This window comes from Canis lupus, chromosome 25 (assembly GCF_048164855.1).
Source record: "Canis lupus baileyi chromosome 25, mCanLup2.hap1, whole genome shotgun sequence".
Taxonomy (NCBI): Eukaryota; Metazoa; Chordata; class Mammalia; order Carnivora; family Canidae; genus Canis; species Canis lupus.
Genome location: NC_132862.1, coordinates 3509176 through 3525336, shown reverse-complemented (window position 1 = coordinate 3525336; position 16161 = coordinate 3509176). Strand labels below are relative to the sequence as shown.

Here is a 16161-nt window from a genome sequence, read left to right as displayed (position 1 = left end):
CCCAGTGTGTGATCCTGGAGATCGGGGATCGAGTCCCACGTCGGGCTCCCTGCATGGAGCCTGCCTCTCCCTCTGCCTGTGTCTCTGCCTCTCTGTCTGTTTCTCATGAATAAATAAATAAAATCTTTTTAAAAAAAGTCCATACCACCCAGAGCAACCTAGAGATTCCATGCAGTCCCCACCAAAATGCCAGTAGCACTTTCTGCAGAACTAGAACAAATGATTCTAAAATTTGCATGGCACACCACCGATCCCAAATAGCCAAACCAATCTTGAGAAAGAATAACAAAGATAGAGGTAGCAAAATTACAGATTTCAAACTGCAAGCTAGTGTGTTTAAAGCACAAAAATAAACACATAGATCAATGGAACAGAATACAGAGCCCAGAAATAAACTCAAGCTTATATAGTCAGCCTATGACAAGGGGGCACAATTATACAATGCAGAAAAAAAACACCTGTCTCTTCAATAAATGGTGTTGGGAAAACTGGACAGCCATATGCAAAATAATGAAACTGGACCTCTTTCTTATACCTTACACAAAAATGAAATAAAAATGGATTGAGGTCCCAAACGTAAGACCTGAAATCATAAAATTCCTAAAAAAAATAGGTGGTAATCTCTTGAACTTCACCTTCAGCAATATTTTTCTGGATATGTCTCCCTAGGCATATTTCCCCAGGGAAACAAAAGCAAAAATAAACAATTGGGACTACATTAAACTATAAAGCTTCTGCACAGAAAAGGAAACTATCAACGAAATAAAAATGAAACTCCCTGAAAGGGAGAAGATATTTGCAAATGATATATCTGGTAAAGAACTAATATCCAAAATATATAAAGAAGTCATACAACTCAACACTGAAAACCAAATAATCTGATTAAAAAGTGGGCAGAGGGGACACCTGGGTGGCTCAGTGGTTGAGCGTCTGCCTTCCGCCCAGGGCGTGATCCTGGAGTCCCGGGATCGAGTCCCGCATCGGGCTCCCTGCATGGAGCCTGCTTCTCCCTCTGCCTGTGTCTCTGCCCCTCTCTGTGTGTCTCTCATGAATAAATAAATAAAATCTTAAAAAAAAAATAAGTGGGCATCTTCTTTTCCAAAGAAGACAGACAGATGGCCTACAGACACATGAAAAAAAAAGATGCTTAACATCACTCATCATCAGGGAAATGCAAATCAAAATCACAATGACATATCATCTGATACGAGTCAGAATGGCGAGTATCAAAAAGACAAGAAATAAGTGTCGGTGACGATGTGGAGAAAAGGGAACCCTGTGCACTGTTGGTGGGACCAGACATTGGTGTAGCCATCATGGAAAACAGAATGGAGGTTCCTCAGGAAACTAAAAAAAAAGAAGTACCAAACAATCCATTAATTCCACTTCTGGGTATTTACCTGAAGAAAACAAAAATGCTAATTTGGAAAGATATATGCACCCCTATGTGTACTGCAGCATGATTCACAACCACCGACATATGAAAGCAACCCAAGTGTCCACTGGTTGATGAAGGCACACAGGTGTGGTATATATACACAAGGAATATTGCTCAGCCATCAAAAGTAATGAAATCTTGGCATCTGTGACAACATAGATGGACCTAGAGGTAAAACGTTAAGTGAAATAGGTCAGAGAATGACAAATATTGTATGACGTCACTCATATGTGGAATCTAAGGATGTAATTTTTCTATTTGTTTTAGAGATAGAGAGAGTGAGCATGAGCGAGGGGAGGAGCAGAGGAAGAGGGAGAAGCAGACTCTGCACTGAGCGCACAGCCCGATGCGGGACTCGATCCCAGGACCCTGAGATCATGACCTGAACTAAAACCAAGATTCGGAGGCTCAACGGACTAAACTACCTACACACACCACTCACACGTGGAATCTAAAAACTAAAACAAACAACAACAAAAAGAGAAAGAGTCGGGATGCCTGGGTGGCTCAGCGGTTGAGCATCTGCCTTTGGCTCAGGGCGTGATCCTGGAGTTCCGGGATCGAGTCCTGCGTCGGGCTCCCTGCGTGGAGCCTGCTCCTCCCTCTGCCTGTGTCTCTGCCTCTCTCTCTCTCTCTCTGTGTGTGTGTGTCTCTCATTAATAAATAAATAAAATCTTAAAAAAAAAAGAGGTACAAACTTTTAGTTCGAGGACAAGTCATGGAGACGAAACGCACAGCATGAGGAATATATATCACAATATGTAGTAATATTGTCATAACTTTGGTGACAGATGGCAGGCATTTCATGATGTATATAACCGTCCAGTCACTGTGTTATGTGCCTGAAACTAACACAATATTGTACGTCAACTACACTTCAATCAAAAATTTAAAAAGGAAGGAAATCTTGACGCGTGCTAAGACACGGACGATCCTTGAAGACATGATGCTAAGTGGAATAAACCGGGAACGAAAGGACAAATACCGAATCATTGCTCTTCTAGGAGGTACTCAGAGTAGTCAAGTTGACAGAGGCAGAAAATATAATTCTGGTTGACAGGGTTGGGGGAAGGAGGGCGGAGGGAACCGTTGTTTAAAGGGGACAGAATTTCAGTTTGGGAAGAGGAAGGAGTTCTGGTGATGGATGGTGGCGATGGTTTCACAGTATGAAGGTATTAAATGCCACTGAGTGGTGCACTTAAAAATGGTTAAGATGGTAAATGTTATGATATGCATATTTTACCACACACGCACACACACGCACACACAATCCAAACACTGATCATTGCTCACAAAGGTCTTGTGACTCAGTTTTGTGAGTCACCTCTTAAGCTTTTCCTTTTAAAGATTTTATTTATTCTTGAGAGAGAGAGAGAGAGAGGCACAGGCACAGGCAGAGGGAGAAGCAGGCTCCACGCGGGGAGCCGGACGTGGGATTTGATCCCGGGTCTCCAGGATCACGCCCTAGGCTGAAGGTGGTGCTAAACTGCTGGGCCAAAAAAAAAAAAACAAAAAACAAAACAAAAAAAACAAACCACTGGGCCCCCCGGGCTGCCCCCTTAAACTCCCTTTGTACCTTTGGCACACGTAGCTTCAGGGCCTTTGCCGTTCCCTTTGCAGGGGGACCAGTCAGAGGAGCCTTTCCTGGCTACCTTGACTCAAAGAGCTCCCGGATTATTCCCTGGCCCATCACCCTGCATTCTTTTTTTTTTCTTCTTTTTCCTCTAATTTTTCAGAGCACTTATTTCCTGCAAGTATTTGTTTTCTGCCTTTCCCATTAAAAAAGTAAGCTGTAGGGGTGCCTGGTGGCTCAGCTGGTTGAGCGTCTGCTTTCGGCTCAGGTCATGATCCTGGGGTCCTGAGATGGGGCCCCACATCGGGCTCCTTGCTCAGCGGGGAGCCTGCCTCTCCCTCCCCCCTCTGCTCCTGTTCTCTCTCACTATCTCTCTCTCTCTCAGATAATAAATAAAATATTTTAAAAAAGGAAAAGTAAAGCTCTAAGAAGATGGAGACCTTGCCCAACCTGTTCACTGCTGTACCCCCATGGCCTGGCACAGGGTGTGCTACCTGGGAGGTAACTAAGAAAAATATTTATTAAGCAAATCAGAGAATGCCTGGCTTTGTTTACTCTTCTCTTGTGGGCTGTCCCACTCTTCTCAGCTTCTGAAAAATCTAGAAAACAACAACAGAAAGCCTTTCTTGTAATCAGGACTTCCTCATTCATCCCTCCTGTTTTGTTTGTTTGTATTCTATTTCCATGCCCATCTGTGTTCTATCCAGCCTTGAGTCTAGCTGCAACGGGGAAATTTTTCTTGATTAATCCACTTGGAAGGATAAAAGGAGAAATAAGCAAGTACGACACCCCTTGGGGGCACACTGCAAGTCACTGGTCCAGAAAGAACAGGAGGACACGGGGCCATATCTTCAAACCTGATTAGAATCAAGATTCACTGTCGGCCGCTTTCCATTTCCAGGTGGAAGCAGTAGAGCAGCAGACGCAATTGACAGGTGGAAGCGGAATTTCTCTACGGGCAGGAACAGAAGAAAACGGCGACGCCAGGACACAGAGTTCCTATAGAGAGGCCTTCTGATATCATAAACCAGGACAGAGGTAGGAGATAGAGGTGACAAAGCGACTTTACCGGTTGAGAAACACACTGGAAGTTGTGATCCAGCTACAATCGGAGGCTTTGAAACGACTCCCGACCTGCAGGACTTGGGAGTCTCGGAGGCCCTGAGAGGCCCGGCTGCTCCGCTTCTGCGCAGCAAGGGGAGATGGAAGTGGGAGGAAGCCCAAGCTAGTGCAAAGTGCTCTCCAAACGCCTCTGCCCCGGCTGTCACCGTGTGTTTCCCCAACGGCGGGGCTCCCCTTCCTACTGTACCCCGCGCTGGCCAACGCCAACTCCTCACTCCTCTCTCTCGGGGACTTGCTCACCTCCTAAGGGTCCGGGCCCTGGTGTGTCTGATTACCTCTCATCCGTCTAGCAAATCCCCACAGGGTGGAAGCCTAGGTTATCTCCTCCTCAAGCCTGCCCAAGGGGCGGGACAGGGCTTTCCGCACAGGGGTGCCCTGTTGGGGGCACGGCGCACCCATGGGCCTCCAGGGCCGCTTTCAAGAAGCCTGCGGAGTGTGCCAGACCCGAGCGGACCTGGAAGGAAATCCGTGCCCGGGCTTCGGACTCCAAAGTGGGGAAGAAACAGCTCCCCGGCCTGGCACCAGGCCCCGGCGCCCCCAGCCCGGTGTCACACGCGTGTACCTGCGGGCGGCGCCAGGAGGAGGGCAGGAGGGCACGGTCGCCGTGTTTCTGCAGAGACACGGGCCTGGTCCGTGCGCGTGCCCTGAGCCCGTTGATCTGATCAAGCCGTCGGGCGGGTGGGAAACTCTATCCTGCCGTGGACCGTGGAGATTTCTGAGCACAGATCTGAGGTTTTCCCTTTCCCCCACTGACCTGAACGCTGCTGCCAGTGTCTCTGGAGCCTGAGAGCCCGGGGGGGGGTGGGGTGGGGGGTCGTTATCGGAGGGTCTGTAAATCGCCTGGCATTACACGCGGCCCTGCGCACACTGACGTGGCGACCGTCCGCTCTTCTACGGGGGGCTCAGCTCTTAACAGGTTCTCACAGAGGCCAGGGTGCAAAGGAAAAAGAAAAGAACAACTGCTTTACGTTTTCCAGGCGGGGGATTCCGGGTTCCTGGAATGGGCTCTAAGACAGCCACAGAGAATGGGAGCGCGTGTCCGGTGGCCCGACCGGGGGACAGGCCGTTCGGAGAAGCCCGCCCACCGGGCACACACTGCCATGCCCGTGCTGCCCGTGCCAGCCCGCCGGTATGTCACTTGCGCTGCCTGGTGGGAAGAGCTGTCCCTTGCGGATGCACAAAATTCTGGACGGCAACTTCCACCGCATGTGATTCAAGGCAAGCGGCCTCTGCAGGATGGGTGCGCAAGGCCTGCGAGAGAAGGGTCTCCAGAGACCCCAGTTTGAGAGGAGGGGCAGGTGATACACTTGCTCTCGGTGCAACCATCCCATTGCAACTGAGATTCCCTGCAGGACCCCCCGACGCCCCCCCATCTCGGCTAAAGTCTTCATTCCTCCAGGAAGACCAATCCCCAGCTCCTTGTCCACTAGGCCCTACCATTGCACCCCTGATACCCGTCTGCCCTTGCTTTTGTTAAGGGCTGCTGCTGGGTGTCTGTCCTCCCCGGGGAAATGCGAACACCCGGAAGACACGGACTCGGGGGTGCTCACACTCAGCTCCCCCCTCCCCATTTCCGTTTGTTGGCATCAGCCTTACTCTAGGGCAGGAGGGAGACTGGGCAACAAGGCAAGGAGAGAGCAGAAAACCCGAGTGGCCCCAGGGCGTACACTGGGCCGTGTGGGATCAGTTCCTGCCCGGGAGAAGGGGCCCTGGGGGCCAAGCCAGGGGAGCCACAGATGCCATGTGCCGCAGGGGGAGACGCCAAGCCTAATGAGGACACACTGGTCCCACAGCCCCCGTCCTCCTGCCGGCCCCTCATCCCACTCTCAAGTGACTCTAAGACCTTCCTCTCTGGAGTGGGGGGTCCCCTGCCTCCCTTCCTGACGCTGACCCTCCCCCAAAGCCATCATCCCTTCTAAGACAAGGTCATTCTCCAGCTTAAACACCGAGGACTCCTCGTTCTTTTGTCCCAAATAAATACTCTTAGCCTGGCACGAATTTCAATTCAACATAGTTTTAGTGTCATTTCCTACAAGAGGCGTAAGCTTCAGGCACATCAAACCTCTGAATTTTTCACGGCCACACCTACGTCCCCAGGACTCTGCTTATGCCATTCCCTCGGAGATGACACCCTGGGGCGCGTTGCTCCCACACAAAGAAAACCCTGCAGCTACTGCCTATGGAGCTCGTACTCTGCTAAGTTCCCTGTGGCGCCTGAATGATCTCACTTATCCCCCTTCTCTGATCCCTGGACCAGCACGTGAGGGAGTCGGTCCTCTTCATCTTTGGGAAAGGAAACTGAAGATCAGAGAGGGTAAGCATCTTGCCCAAGGTCACAGAGCTGGGAAGCGTCAGAGCTAGGATCTGAATTCCTCAAGTCCGAGCTCTTTCATGTTTGCTGGGGGTGTGCTCTGGGCCACACGGCTGTGACTGGTGCTGCAAGCGGCCTCTGACCTACGTGGGTTGTTGGCCTTCTCGGGGCAGGTCCGTCCCATTTGTCAGTGTATCCCCCATGCCGAGGTCAATGCCAGGCAGCCTACTCAGTCGATGTTAGTGGCATTTCCTTAAAGGGTGGAAGTCTGGGCAGCGACCTCACTTACCTCTCACCAACTACGACAAAGAGGGCCTGGGGGGTAGATTCTTTCCAGAGTGGAAGAGTGCTCCAGCAGCGGGGGGAGGCCCGTCTCCACCCACTGCCCTGACTTCGCCCAGCGTTTCTGGCTTGGGGTTGGGCTTGGCAGCTCTAAGGGTCTTAGAAGTCAGAAATGCAGAGCTTTCGGAGCTCACAGGCCGAAGCGGGGATACAATTCAGGCTCTGGGAATGTGGTCTACCGCCTGCCCCCGTCCCCTGCCTTCCTCCCCATCACCTGCACCTGCCTTCGCCCGGCTCCTGGCGTTCCTGGTGAGCAGGGGGGCCAGGAAGCGGGTGTGAGGCTCGCTGCTCCCCGAGAGAGCCCACCCTCTTTCCCAGAGGCCGGGGGCACACCGGCCCCCTCCTCAGGGCCCCCTCCAACCTCACCATCAGTGCTGGCGTCATCCACCAGTATGATCTCCTTCAGCAGGATGGCAGGGGTGGTGTGTAGGACGCTGTACACCGTTCGCAGCAGCGTGGACCAGGCCTCGTTGTGAAACACAATGACGACGCTGGTGGTGGGCAGCGGAGGACAGCGGCGGAACTTCTGGTCCACACATCTGGAAGGATGCAAGCGTAGAGGTGGCTCTCCGGGTCCCTGGGGGCTCCAGGGGCGGCGAGGCTCGCCCACAGGTTGCCACAACCATCTTCTGCTCTCTGCTGCCCACGCCTGCCTCGCTCTGGCTTCCCACCTACCTGGGCCTCTGCACAGGTCCTGGGGACCCGCTCCATGTGCCCCCCGTGGCCGGCTCAGTGCCCCCGCCCCTTCCCTCATCTGCTCTGCGCATTCCCAGGGCTGCCTCCCTCCCTTCCTCAGTCATGTGCCTCCTGCAGCAAGGGTCATCCAGTCCCGAGGACCCCGAGGGGGAAGTAATAAAGGGCAAATTTGACATCTGAGAAAAGTGACCACAATTTCCTTAGTCGAGGAGAGAAAAAGGCTCTTTTCTTGACAATTTACAGTGCTTCTCTAACGCATTTCCTCACGAATTCCCTGTAACCCGATGCTACCATCACACACAATTTCCTGTGACCTTTTCTCTGTCTTCGTCTACGCAGCTATGCTGGGCATGTCCACGCCGCCACGCTCTTGACGCTCCACCTTGGCCAGCGGGGAGAGAGCGTGAGTCCCAGACCTCAGGGAATCATGGGGCCTGACACCTTCCTACCGTCCCTCTGCCGTCAGAGAGACCTCTTATGGATCCTCCAGAAGGGACCCCCAGCTTCCTCACTGGCTGCCCTCATGCCCGATGCCCCCCAGGAGCTCCTGAGAATCCGAGAGGCCCCACCCTCCAGGGCTCCCATCCTTGGTCCCCGGGTTCACGGCCCTACGGAAGGAATCATGAGCTCGGGGAAAGGGGCGGCCATGCGAGGAAAGGCCAGAAAGGGTGGACTCTGGAGTTGGGAAAGACAAAATCCCTGAGGACACACCGAGGACAGGGGCAGCACAGCACGGCCGGCCTCGGGGTGAGGTGGCTCAGACGTCCGGGTGCTGGTTCGCAGCCCAAGAGAATAAGGACAAAGGGCTTCAAATAGAGGTGGGATGAACTCGTGCTCCTGTGGGCCCTTCACGGAAGGAGCCCGGGAGCGTGGGGACAGTCCTGGCCTTCCAGGCCGTTGTCAGGAAATGTCTTTTGCTCAGCAGCTCAGCAGCAGAGTCCCACAGGCTCCGCGGAGGGCAAGGCCTCCCAGGTGCCCTCCTGCCAGGGCCTGCTCCCAAGCCCTGAGCTCCTCCTTCTGTATCCTGTCACCTTCACAAGCATAATTTCATAATTTGTCATTTTACTGCCACAGTCTCCCTGGGCCCCGGGCCTGACCACGACACCAACCCCGAGGATAAGGTCAGGCAAAGAAGGGAGGGGTTAGAGCAAAGCCCTGCCTGTATCCTAAAATGAGCATCAGCTCTTTACCTGGCATTTGGCCCATGGCCATGACCATACCACCCCCTCTTTGGCAGAGCCCTGGCCTCACCCCAGGACGTGGGGGCTACTTACTCGGGGGGTCGGGTGTCTGGCCCCAGCGCCCTCTGCAAGGAGATCCGATCGCTGGCAAAGGCATTGAAGCAGTGCTTCTTATAGCCTTCTTCCTTCTCCTGGGTCTCCTGGTGGGTCCACTTGTCCTTCTGGAATGCCTTCCCATCTGCCCCAGGGCTGTTGGGATCCTGTGGTGGCCGTTCCCAGAAGGGCTTCAGCTCAGCTGGCGTATAGAAGCCAGGAAGACAGGACTGGTTTGTGGAGACCGAGGTCTCCTGGGGCTCCGGAGCCCTGATCTGGAGCTTGGGCATCGAATCTCTAAGGTTGTTCACGGCTCCCAGCATGAGGTCCAGGACGTGGTCTTTCTGGCTCACCAAAGACCTCAGCCACGGTTTCTCTGTGGCCTGTTCCGTGCTGCTTACATCCCTGTGCAGGATGAAGAGGAAGAGCACAAAGGCACTGCCCACCATGGCCAGGCGCAGGGGCATGTGGCGTCTGCGGAGGAGCCGCATCCTCGGGAGCCGACGGGGACCCTGGCTGGGTCAGCTCTGCGTGCGGGGCCCGGCCTTGGAAGTAGCTTGATGTGTTGTGGTGGTCACGCCTTGGGGCCTCAGCCTGGGAAGGGAAGAGATGAGAGAGAGAAATGAGCCAAGGCAGAGGTGTGGAGGGAGCCAGGGGACTTGAGTTGGGGCTCTGCTGATGAGTGGTGACAACACCTTGGCCCGGTCACTTAACTTTTCTGTGCCTAAATTTCCTCTATCTGTAAAATAAGGAAACCAGTCTCAGTGTTTCTTTCCTGCTCTAAGATTGTGACACTATGGATCTAGGATTACCCAATGCCGAAACCCTGCATGAAGAGGTTTAATCGACGCAACACTTTGGGAAACAATTTGGCATTATCAAGCAAAATGTAAACTGTACACACCCAGGAGCACCCAGGGGGGCTCAGTTGCTTAAGCCTCTGACTCTTGGTTTTTGGCTCAGGTCCTGATCTCAGGGTTGTGAGATCGAGCCTCATGTCAGGCTCCACGCTCAGTGGGGAGTCTGCTTGAGATTCTCTCTCTCTCCCTCTGCCCTTCTCCTTTATCTCTCTCAACTCATAAATAAATAAATCTTTTAAAAAATTGGTAAGAAGAAAAAAAACGTACACACCCCATGATGCTGCAATTCTACGAGTTTTATACCCCAGCTGAACTCCTGCGCATATGAGCATATACAGGAAGGTTTCTAGCAGCGCTGACTAAAATGGCAAAAATTGGAAACAATCCCATGTCCATCCACAGAATGAACAAGTATGAAATACCCACAGCACGGAGTACTTGACAGCAGTGACAAAGAACGAGCCACTTCTACAAGCAGCTAGCTGTGTGGGGTAATTGCTGAGACCAGACAGCAGGTTGCAGAAAGATACATAGAGTATGAATCCATTTATAGAAAATTCGAAAACCTGTAAAACTAATAAATATACTGTTTTTTTAAAATAAATATACTGTTTATGAACACAAAAATGAATATGTGGTGGGGCACCTGGGTGGCTCAGTGGGTTAAATGTCTGCCTTCAGCTCAGGTCACGATCCCAGGGTCTTGGGATCGAGTTCTGCATCGGGCTTCCTGCTCAACGGGTAGTCTGCTTCTCCCTCTCCCTCTGTGCATGTGCTCTTGCTCTCTCTCAAATAAATAAAATCTTAAAAAAAAAAAAGAATATGTGGCAAAGCTATAAAGAAAAATGAAGGAAAAAAACCCCTGAAAGAATAATAAAACCTAAATATCTGAAGAGGGAGGAAAATGTATGGGAATAGAGGCACATAATAGATTTGAAAGTATTTTTTCTTAAGTGGATGGTGGAACTGTTATTCTCTACACCCTTACATATTTCTTCTGTATCTACTCATATTTAATTTATTATTATTTTTAAAATATTTTATTTATTTATTCATGAGAGACAGAGAGAGAGAGAGAGAGAGAGAAAGAGAGGCAGAGACACAGGCAGAGGGAGAGGGAGAAGCAGGCTCCATGCAGGGAGCCCGACGTGGGACTCGATCCCGGGGCTCCAGGATCAGGCCCTGGGCTGAAGGCGGCGCTAAACCGCTGAGCCACAGGGGCTGCCCTACTCATATTTAATTTAAAAAACCCTAAGTTTCTACAACAACATCTCAGACAGACATGGGATCACATGTTCATCAGCTTCCACCCTCAGGCACATAGTCCCATGGCTCAAAGGATGAGAGGATGAGTACTTGGAAAACTTCTGTGGGGAACTCTGGAAGCATAAGGTTCATCGGTTACACGCTAGATGTTGGTGGCTAGAGACCTGGGTACAAATCCCAGTTGTGCCCCTTCTAGTAATAAAGCACCTACCTTCTAGGGTGTTGTAAGTATTACAGTTCGGTGAAACAATTCATGGAAAAAGTTTAGTAGTCTCTGTACACGGTGAGTTCTCAAAAAGCATCAGTTTCCATGATTAGCATCTACGTGACCCTGAGATAAAGTAGTTCATCTCTCTAAGGCTCAATTTCTTCATTTAAAAGGTGAGGGTAACTAATACCTAATGCACAGGGTTGCAGTGAGAATGAAATCAGAGATAATGCACGTAAAATGCTCAGCAGAGTGCCCGGTACATAGTAAGCCCTCAATAAATGCCATCAATTATTTCTACTATTATAACTAATAAATCCCTGCTCAGCTTCCCAGCAATTATCCTTGAGTACCTGGTCCGTGGCCAAAGCCACATTCATCCCCCATGGCATGTCTTGTTTAACGTTAATGCCAGTTGAGCTACTTAATGCTGTTGTTTAAACACACAAGCCCCTTCCTGCCTGCGGAGAGGAGCCTGGTGTCTGGAGTCACTCGGATCTGGGGAACAGGCGTCTGTCATGATCTCAAGAGGCAGCAGGGCCAGACAGGTGGTTTTCTGTTATAACAGCGGATTCAACAGCATCATCAAAATCAAATGAAACGAAATCTCTTCGAGCAACTATTTTGTATCAGCAGTTGTCTGGGAGACGGGAGAGGAAGTGTGTTCTGCGTTGACTGAATACCTGCTACCTGCCAGGTACTCTCCCCATGGGTGTGTTAAGGGCGAGCTTATGTACTGAATTACGAATATTCAGATTATGACCTGCTGAATCAGGAGGCGCAAGCCACCCGCATGGCATCCGCAGGTAGTTCCGTCGGCCTCTGACGTCCCGTTTTGGGGAAGTGAAACCCATGGGGTCATTCTGACTGAATGCCCAGTTTCAACACACCCACACAAAGGAAGCAGCGGCACAAGATTTATTATTACCTATGGAGCTCAGAAGCAAGGGGGCGCAGTGACCCGGGGCGGGGGTGGGGGGGTGGGGGGGTGGGGGGGGTGGGGAGGGCAGTCCTGGGAGCCGGGCCACCAGCAGGCAGGAGACAGAGATAGACAGCTAGGACCTACACTTAAAGGAGATTGGGACAGAGGTCAGCAACTTTTCTCAGGCTTAACTCTAAGTGGTTATTTTATGTTAAAGATTGATTGATTTGAGAGAGCAAGCGAGAGAGGGGGCGTGAGCATGAGGAGGGGCAGAGGCCGAGCAGGGAACAGGACTTGGGGCTCGATCCCAGGACCCCGAGATCTTGACCTGAGCCGAAAACAGACGCTTAATGGACTGAGCCACCCAGGTGCCCCCTAGGTGTTTTTTTTTTTTTTTTTAAGATGTTATTTATTCATCCACGAGAGACACAGACAGAGAGGGAGGCAGAGACACAGGCAGAGGGAGAAGCAGGCTCCATGCAGGGAGCCTGACGTGGGACTCGATCCTGGAACTCTAGGATCACGCCCTGGGCCGAAGGCAGGCGCTCAACCACTAAGCCCCGCAGAGGCCCCCTAGGTGGTTATTTTAAAAGGTGCCCCGCTACAAGCAAAGCCAGAACTTTCGGCAGGTATTCTAAACTCAAGTGCTCAACTAAATGTCCAGGCTCTGGATGTGCGTAGGGTTATCGTACTGTAAAATGCCGAGGCAGCAGCTCAGAAAAACGAAGCTGTCTTCTTCATCTCAATGGGAGAGACAGAGACCACACAAACCCAGCCTCCAAATTGCATACAGTCAATTGGGAAAGTCAGATTTTCTTTTCTTTTCTTTTTTTTTTTTTAATTGAAGTCTAGTGGAGCTGGGAAGTCAGATTTTACCTGGCGATCACCCAGGGAGTCAGGCAGCCCCATGCCCCAGGAGGGGAGGCAGGAAACTCAGAAAGTGGGAGAGGGCGGGGTCCGCGAAGGGAGGGAGGGGCCTGGGCTGAGCACGGACCCCAGGAGGCCTGGCCCGACCAGGTGAGCACATTCCAGGCAGAGGGAAGGGCTCAGACTAAGGCCTGGAGGCAGCAGATGGCTCGGCCAGGCAGGGCTCTGCTGGTAGTAGGGTGGGAGGGAGTGTGGGGTCGCAGAGGATAGCTGACGGTGGGCCTGGAGATTGCCCTTGACCTGAGGCATGGGAGCAAGAAAAGATTAGCCAGAGGGATGCCTGGGGGGCTCAGCGGTTGAGCTGCTGCCTTTGGCCCAGGGCCTGATCCTGGGATCCCGAATCGGGCTCCCTGCAGGGAGCCTGCTTCTCCCTCTGCCTGTGTCTCGGCCTCTCTGTGTCTCTCCTGAATAATACACAAAATCTTAAAAAAAAAGAAAAGAAAAGATTAGCCAGCATTACAGGAAAACAGTACGACAGCTGGTGGAGGGTGTCCAGGAGATGGATCTGGTCGGCAGCTGGATGGCCAGAGGACAGGACCTGGGGAGGGGGCGGTCTGACCCAGAAAGGTTGGGGTGTGGATGAGGACGGAGCACATGGTGCCAGGAAAACACTCCTGGGTGACGGGATGGGTGAATTTGCCCTAGCTGGGACACAGGGACGCGGAGGGACAGGAGAGAATTTCTCTCCCCAAGGGATTTATTTTATCTTTTGTTTAGTTTTAGATTTTTTGCATCAAAAAATTTTTTTATATGGTTTAAAAGATTTTATTTATTTGAGAGAGAGAAACAGATAGTGACTGAGATAGCACAGGTGCAGGAGGAGAGGGAGAAGCAGACTCCTGGCTGAGCAGGGAACCGGATGCAGGGCTCCATCCCAGGCCCCCGGGATCATGACCTGAGCCGAAGGCAGATGCTCAACTGACCGAGCCACCCAGGCGCCCCGACCCCAAAGGATTTTAAGATCTATTTGGAGAATAAGAACTGCTAGCACCGGGTCCAGGTAGCACCTGTTCCAGGGAGGAGACGGGAGCAGGAAAAAGAGCTTTCACTGAACACCCTTCTGTACTTTGAACCCTGACTACATTACCTATTCAAAAATTAATAAAATTAAAACTTAGTAATAGTACAGACGGTAAGTGCTAAGTTGAGAGAGGCAGGTGTTTCTTTGGGCTTAAAGAAGGCTTCGAGGAGGGAATGGGGATTCAGTGTAGAGGTAGATTTTCTCCCCAGAGGTTGAGCTATGCTGCGCCAGCCCAAAGGGTTGAGCCAGACAATTCCTCAATTCTGGAACTGCCCCAGCTAAGCACAAACAACAGGGCCCGAAAAGTGGGGAAGTGTTTGCCAGGGCAGTGTCGAACCCCCCTGCACCTTCCCTGATCCTTCCTGTCTACCTTCCCACTCCAACAAGGAAGAGGGAGCACAGTGGGAAACAAAGATCTGGTAACAGCTTAGTCACCAGCTGCTTCCAGGTGCTCAAGACTCACCTCCGCTAGGATGGCCTCCCTGACTGGTTCACTCAGAATCAGCCAGGTCACTCCAATTCCCTCGTCCTGGCATTGCCTCGTGGTCCTTTGCAGTGGGCTTCACCTTTGCTCCTTTTATTTCCCCCGGAGAGAGAGAGACCTAGGGTTAAACTGAGTCCTTCCAGGCGTCTGCTCTCTCAATCCAGCCTGCCTGTCTAAGCCTTGCTCTTTGGAGTCTGCAGTTCCTCAAGGTACTAACCACATCCTGAAATGAAACGAGACACCTGTGATTAGCCGTGGCAGTAGGGACTAGGTCTCTGTTTGCTCAGCATGTGGGCCATAGGCAAGAGTCCGGGAGAAGGGACGCAGGATGGGATGGAAGCCAGAAGACTTTGGGATTAAGGATTCCTGACCTCTGCGTGGGAGATTCCCAGAAGTGTGGTTAGCAAGGGTGGGGAGTCAGCCCTCCACCAGCCTGGAAGAGGAGCAGCCCCTACCGTAGGTGGCAGTACGCGGTCAGGTTCACAGGGTCCTCCGCCCAATGCCGCGGACAGCTCCCCCACCCGGCCTCCAGGACCTCCAGGACCTCGGGCCAACGTGTGCATGGCCCTCATCCACTCCCCTCCTGCTACTGCTGAGCATTCATTCTCGACTCTTTTTCCTCCAGCCACCCTTGGGATTGCCCCACATGGAACCACCTTGGGTTCGGTACCAAGAGGACACCAGAAAACCTCTTGTTCCAGGAAGCTTTCCTAGATTGAACAAATGGGACCTGCTTCTCTGGCCCCACGAGGCAGAGCACAAACTTATGTTCTCTCACTGAGGTTTCACCCAGCCCAGCGTCTCCCCAACCACTGATTACAACCCATTGTGGGATTGTGGAATAAATTTAAAGTGCTCCAAATCAGCATGAAAAACGTTCTTTAAAAGATCAGAATAGAACAGAACAAGAAAGAAAATACCAAAGTGTATCGCAGGCAGTACGGGTAAGTATTGTTTTGCTAAAATATCAGGTCAGTTATTACATATACGCACGTAGAGCATAAGACCAAAAGTCGTAGCAGTTTCAAGCTTTAACACCTTCAGAAGTATAAATACTACAGACTTAAAAACATCATCTGGAAGTTTTATTAAGACTTCTTTTACCTGACTTTTATGAATTCTGAATAACAAATTTTTATTTTAATGCTTGTCCTCGCTCAGTGGAGATGATAAACATATCGTGATATACAATTAAAATGAAAATTTCGTTATTTAAAATTCATAAAACTTGGGACACCTGGTGGCTCGGTGGTTGAGTGTCTGCCTTTGGCTCAGGTTGTGATCCTGGGATCTTGGGATCAAGTCCTGCATCAGGCTCCCCTCTTGGAACCTACTTCTCCCTCTGCTTAGGTCTCTGCCTCTCTTTCTGTCTCTCGTGAATAAATAAATAAAATCTTTTAAAAATAAATAAAAAAACTTCGAAGTCTGAAAGCCAGTGATGCAGTGCAGTCCCTCCCCTTTATATCCCCGCCTCCTTCCAGAAGCCCCCTCGGATCTCCCAGCAGAATTCATGTCTCCCCTGTCCAGCCCCTTCTGCGTCCGGGCTTCCCTGCAGGTGTGTCCGAGGAGTCTGTTCTCTCTCTTACACGGTTGGGACCACCTGGCCAGAGGGGCAGCTCGTTCTCACCTTCTCTATCACTCGCAAAATCTCGCCCAAGTTTTTCAGGGAAGAGCTATTCCATGAACTCTTGTTAAATGAGATGAGGCCCAAGGGGCG

The 16161-nt window shown here is 51.4% G+C and overlaps 1 protein-coding gene across 3 annotated transcripts in view; it reads right to left on the bottom strand.

Moving 5' to 3' along the window:
- GALNT6 (polypeptide N-acetylgalactosaminyltransferase 6) overlaps positions 1-16161 on the bottom strand; it is a 35605-nt gene that overhangs the window by 14493 nt on the left and 4951 nt on the right. For 2 of the 3 annotated variants that reach the window (XM_072797868.1, XM_072797869.1), the window contains exons 2-4: positions 14424-14667; positions 8757-9350; positions 7153-7325 (exon numbers count right to left, since the gene is read on the bottom strand). In XM_072797868.1, the coding sequence (XP_072653969.1) occupies positions 7153-7325; positions 8757-9247 (664 nt within the window). In that variant the 5' untranslated portion in view covers positions 9248-9350; positions 14424-14667. The remainder of the gene's footprint in view (positions 1-7152; positions 7326-8756; positions 9351-14423; positions 14668-16161) is intronic. The other variant, XM_072797870.1, reaches the window with a different exon arrangement.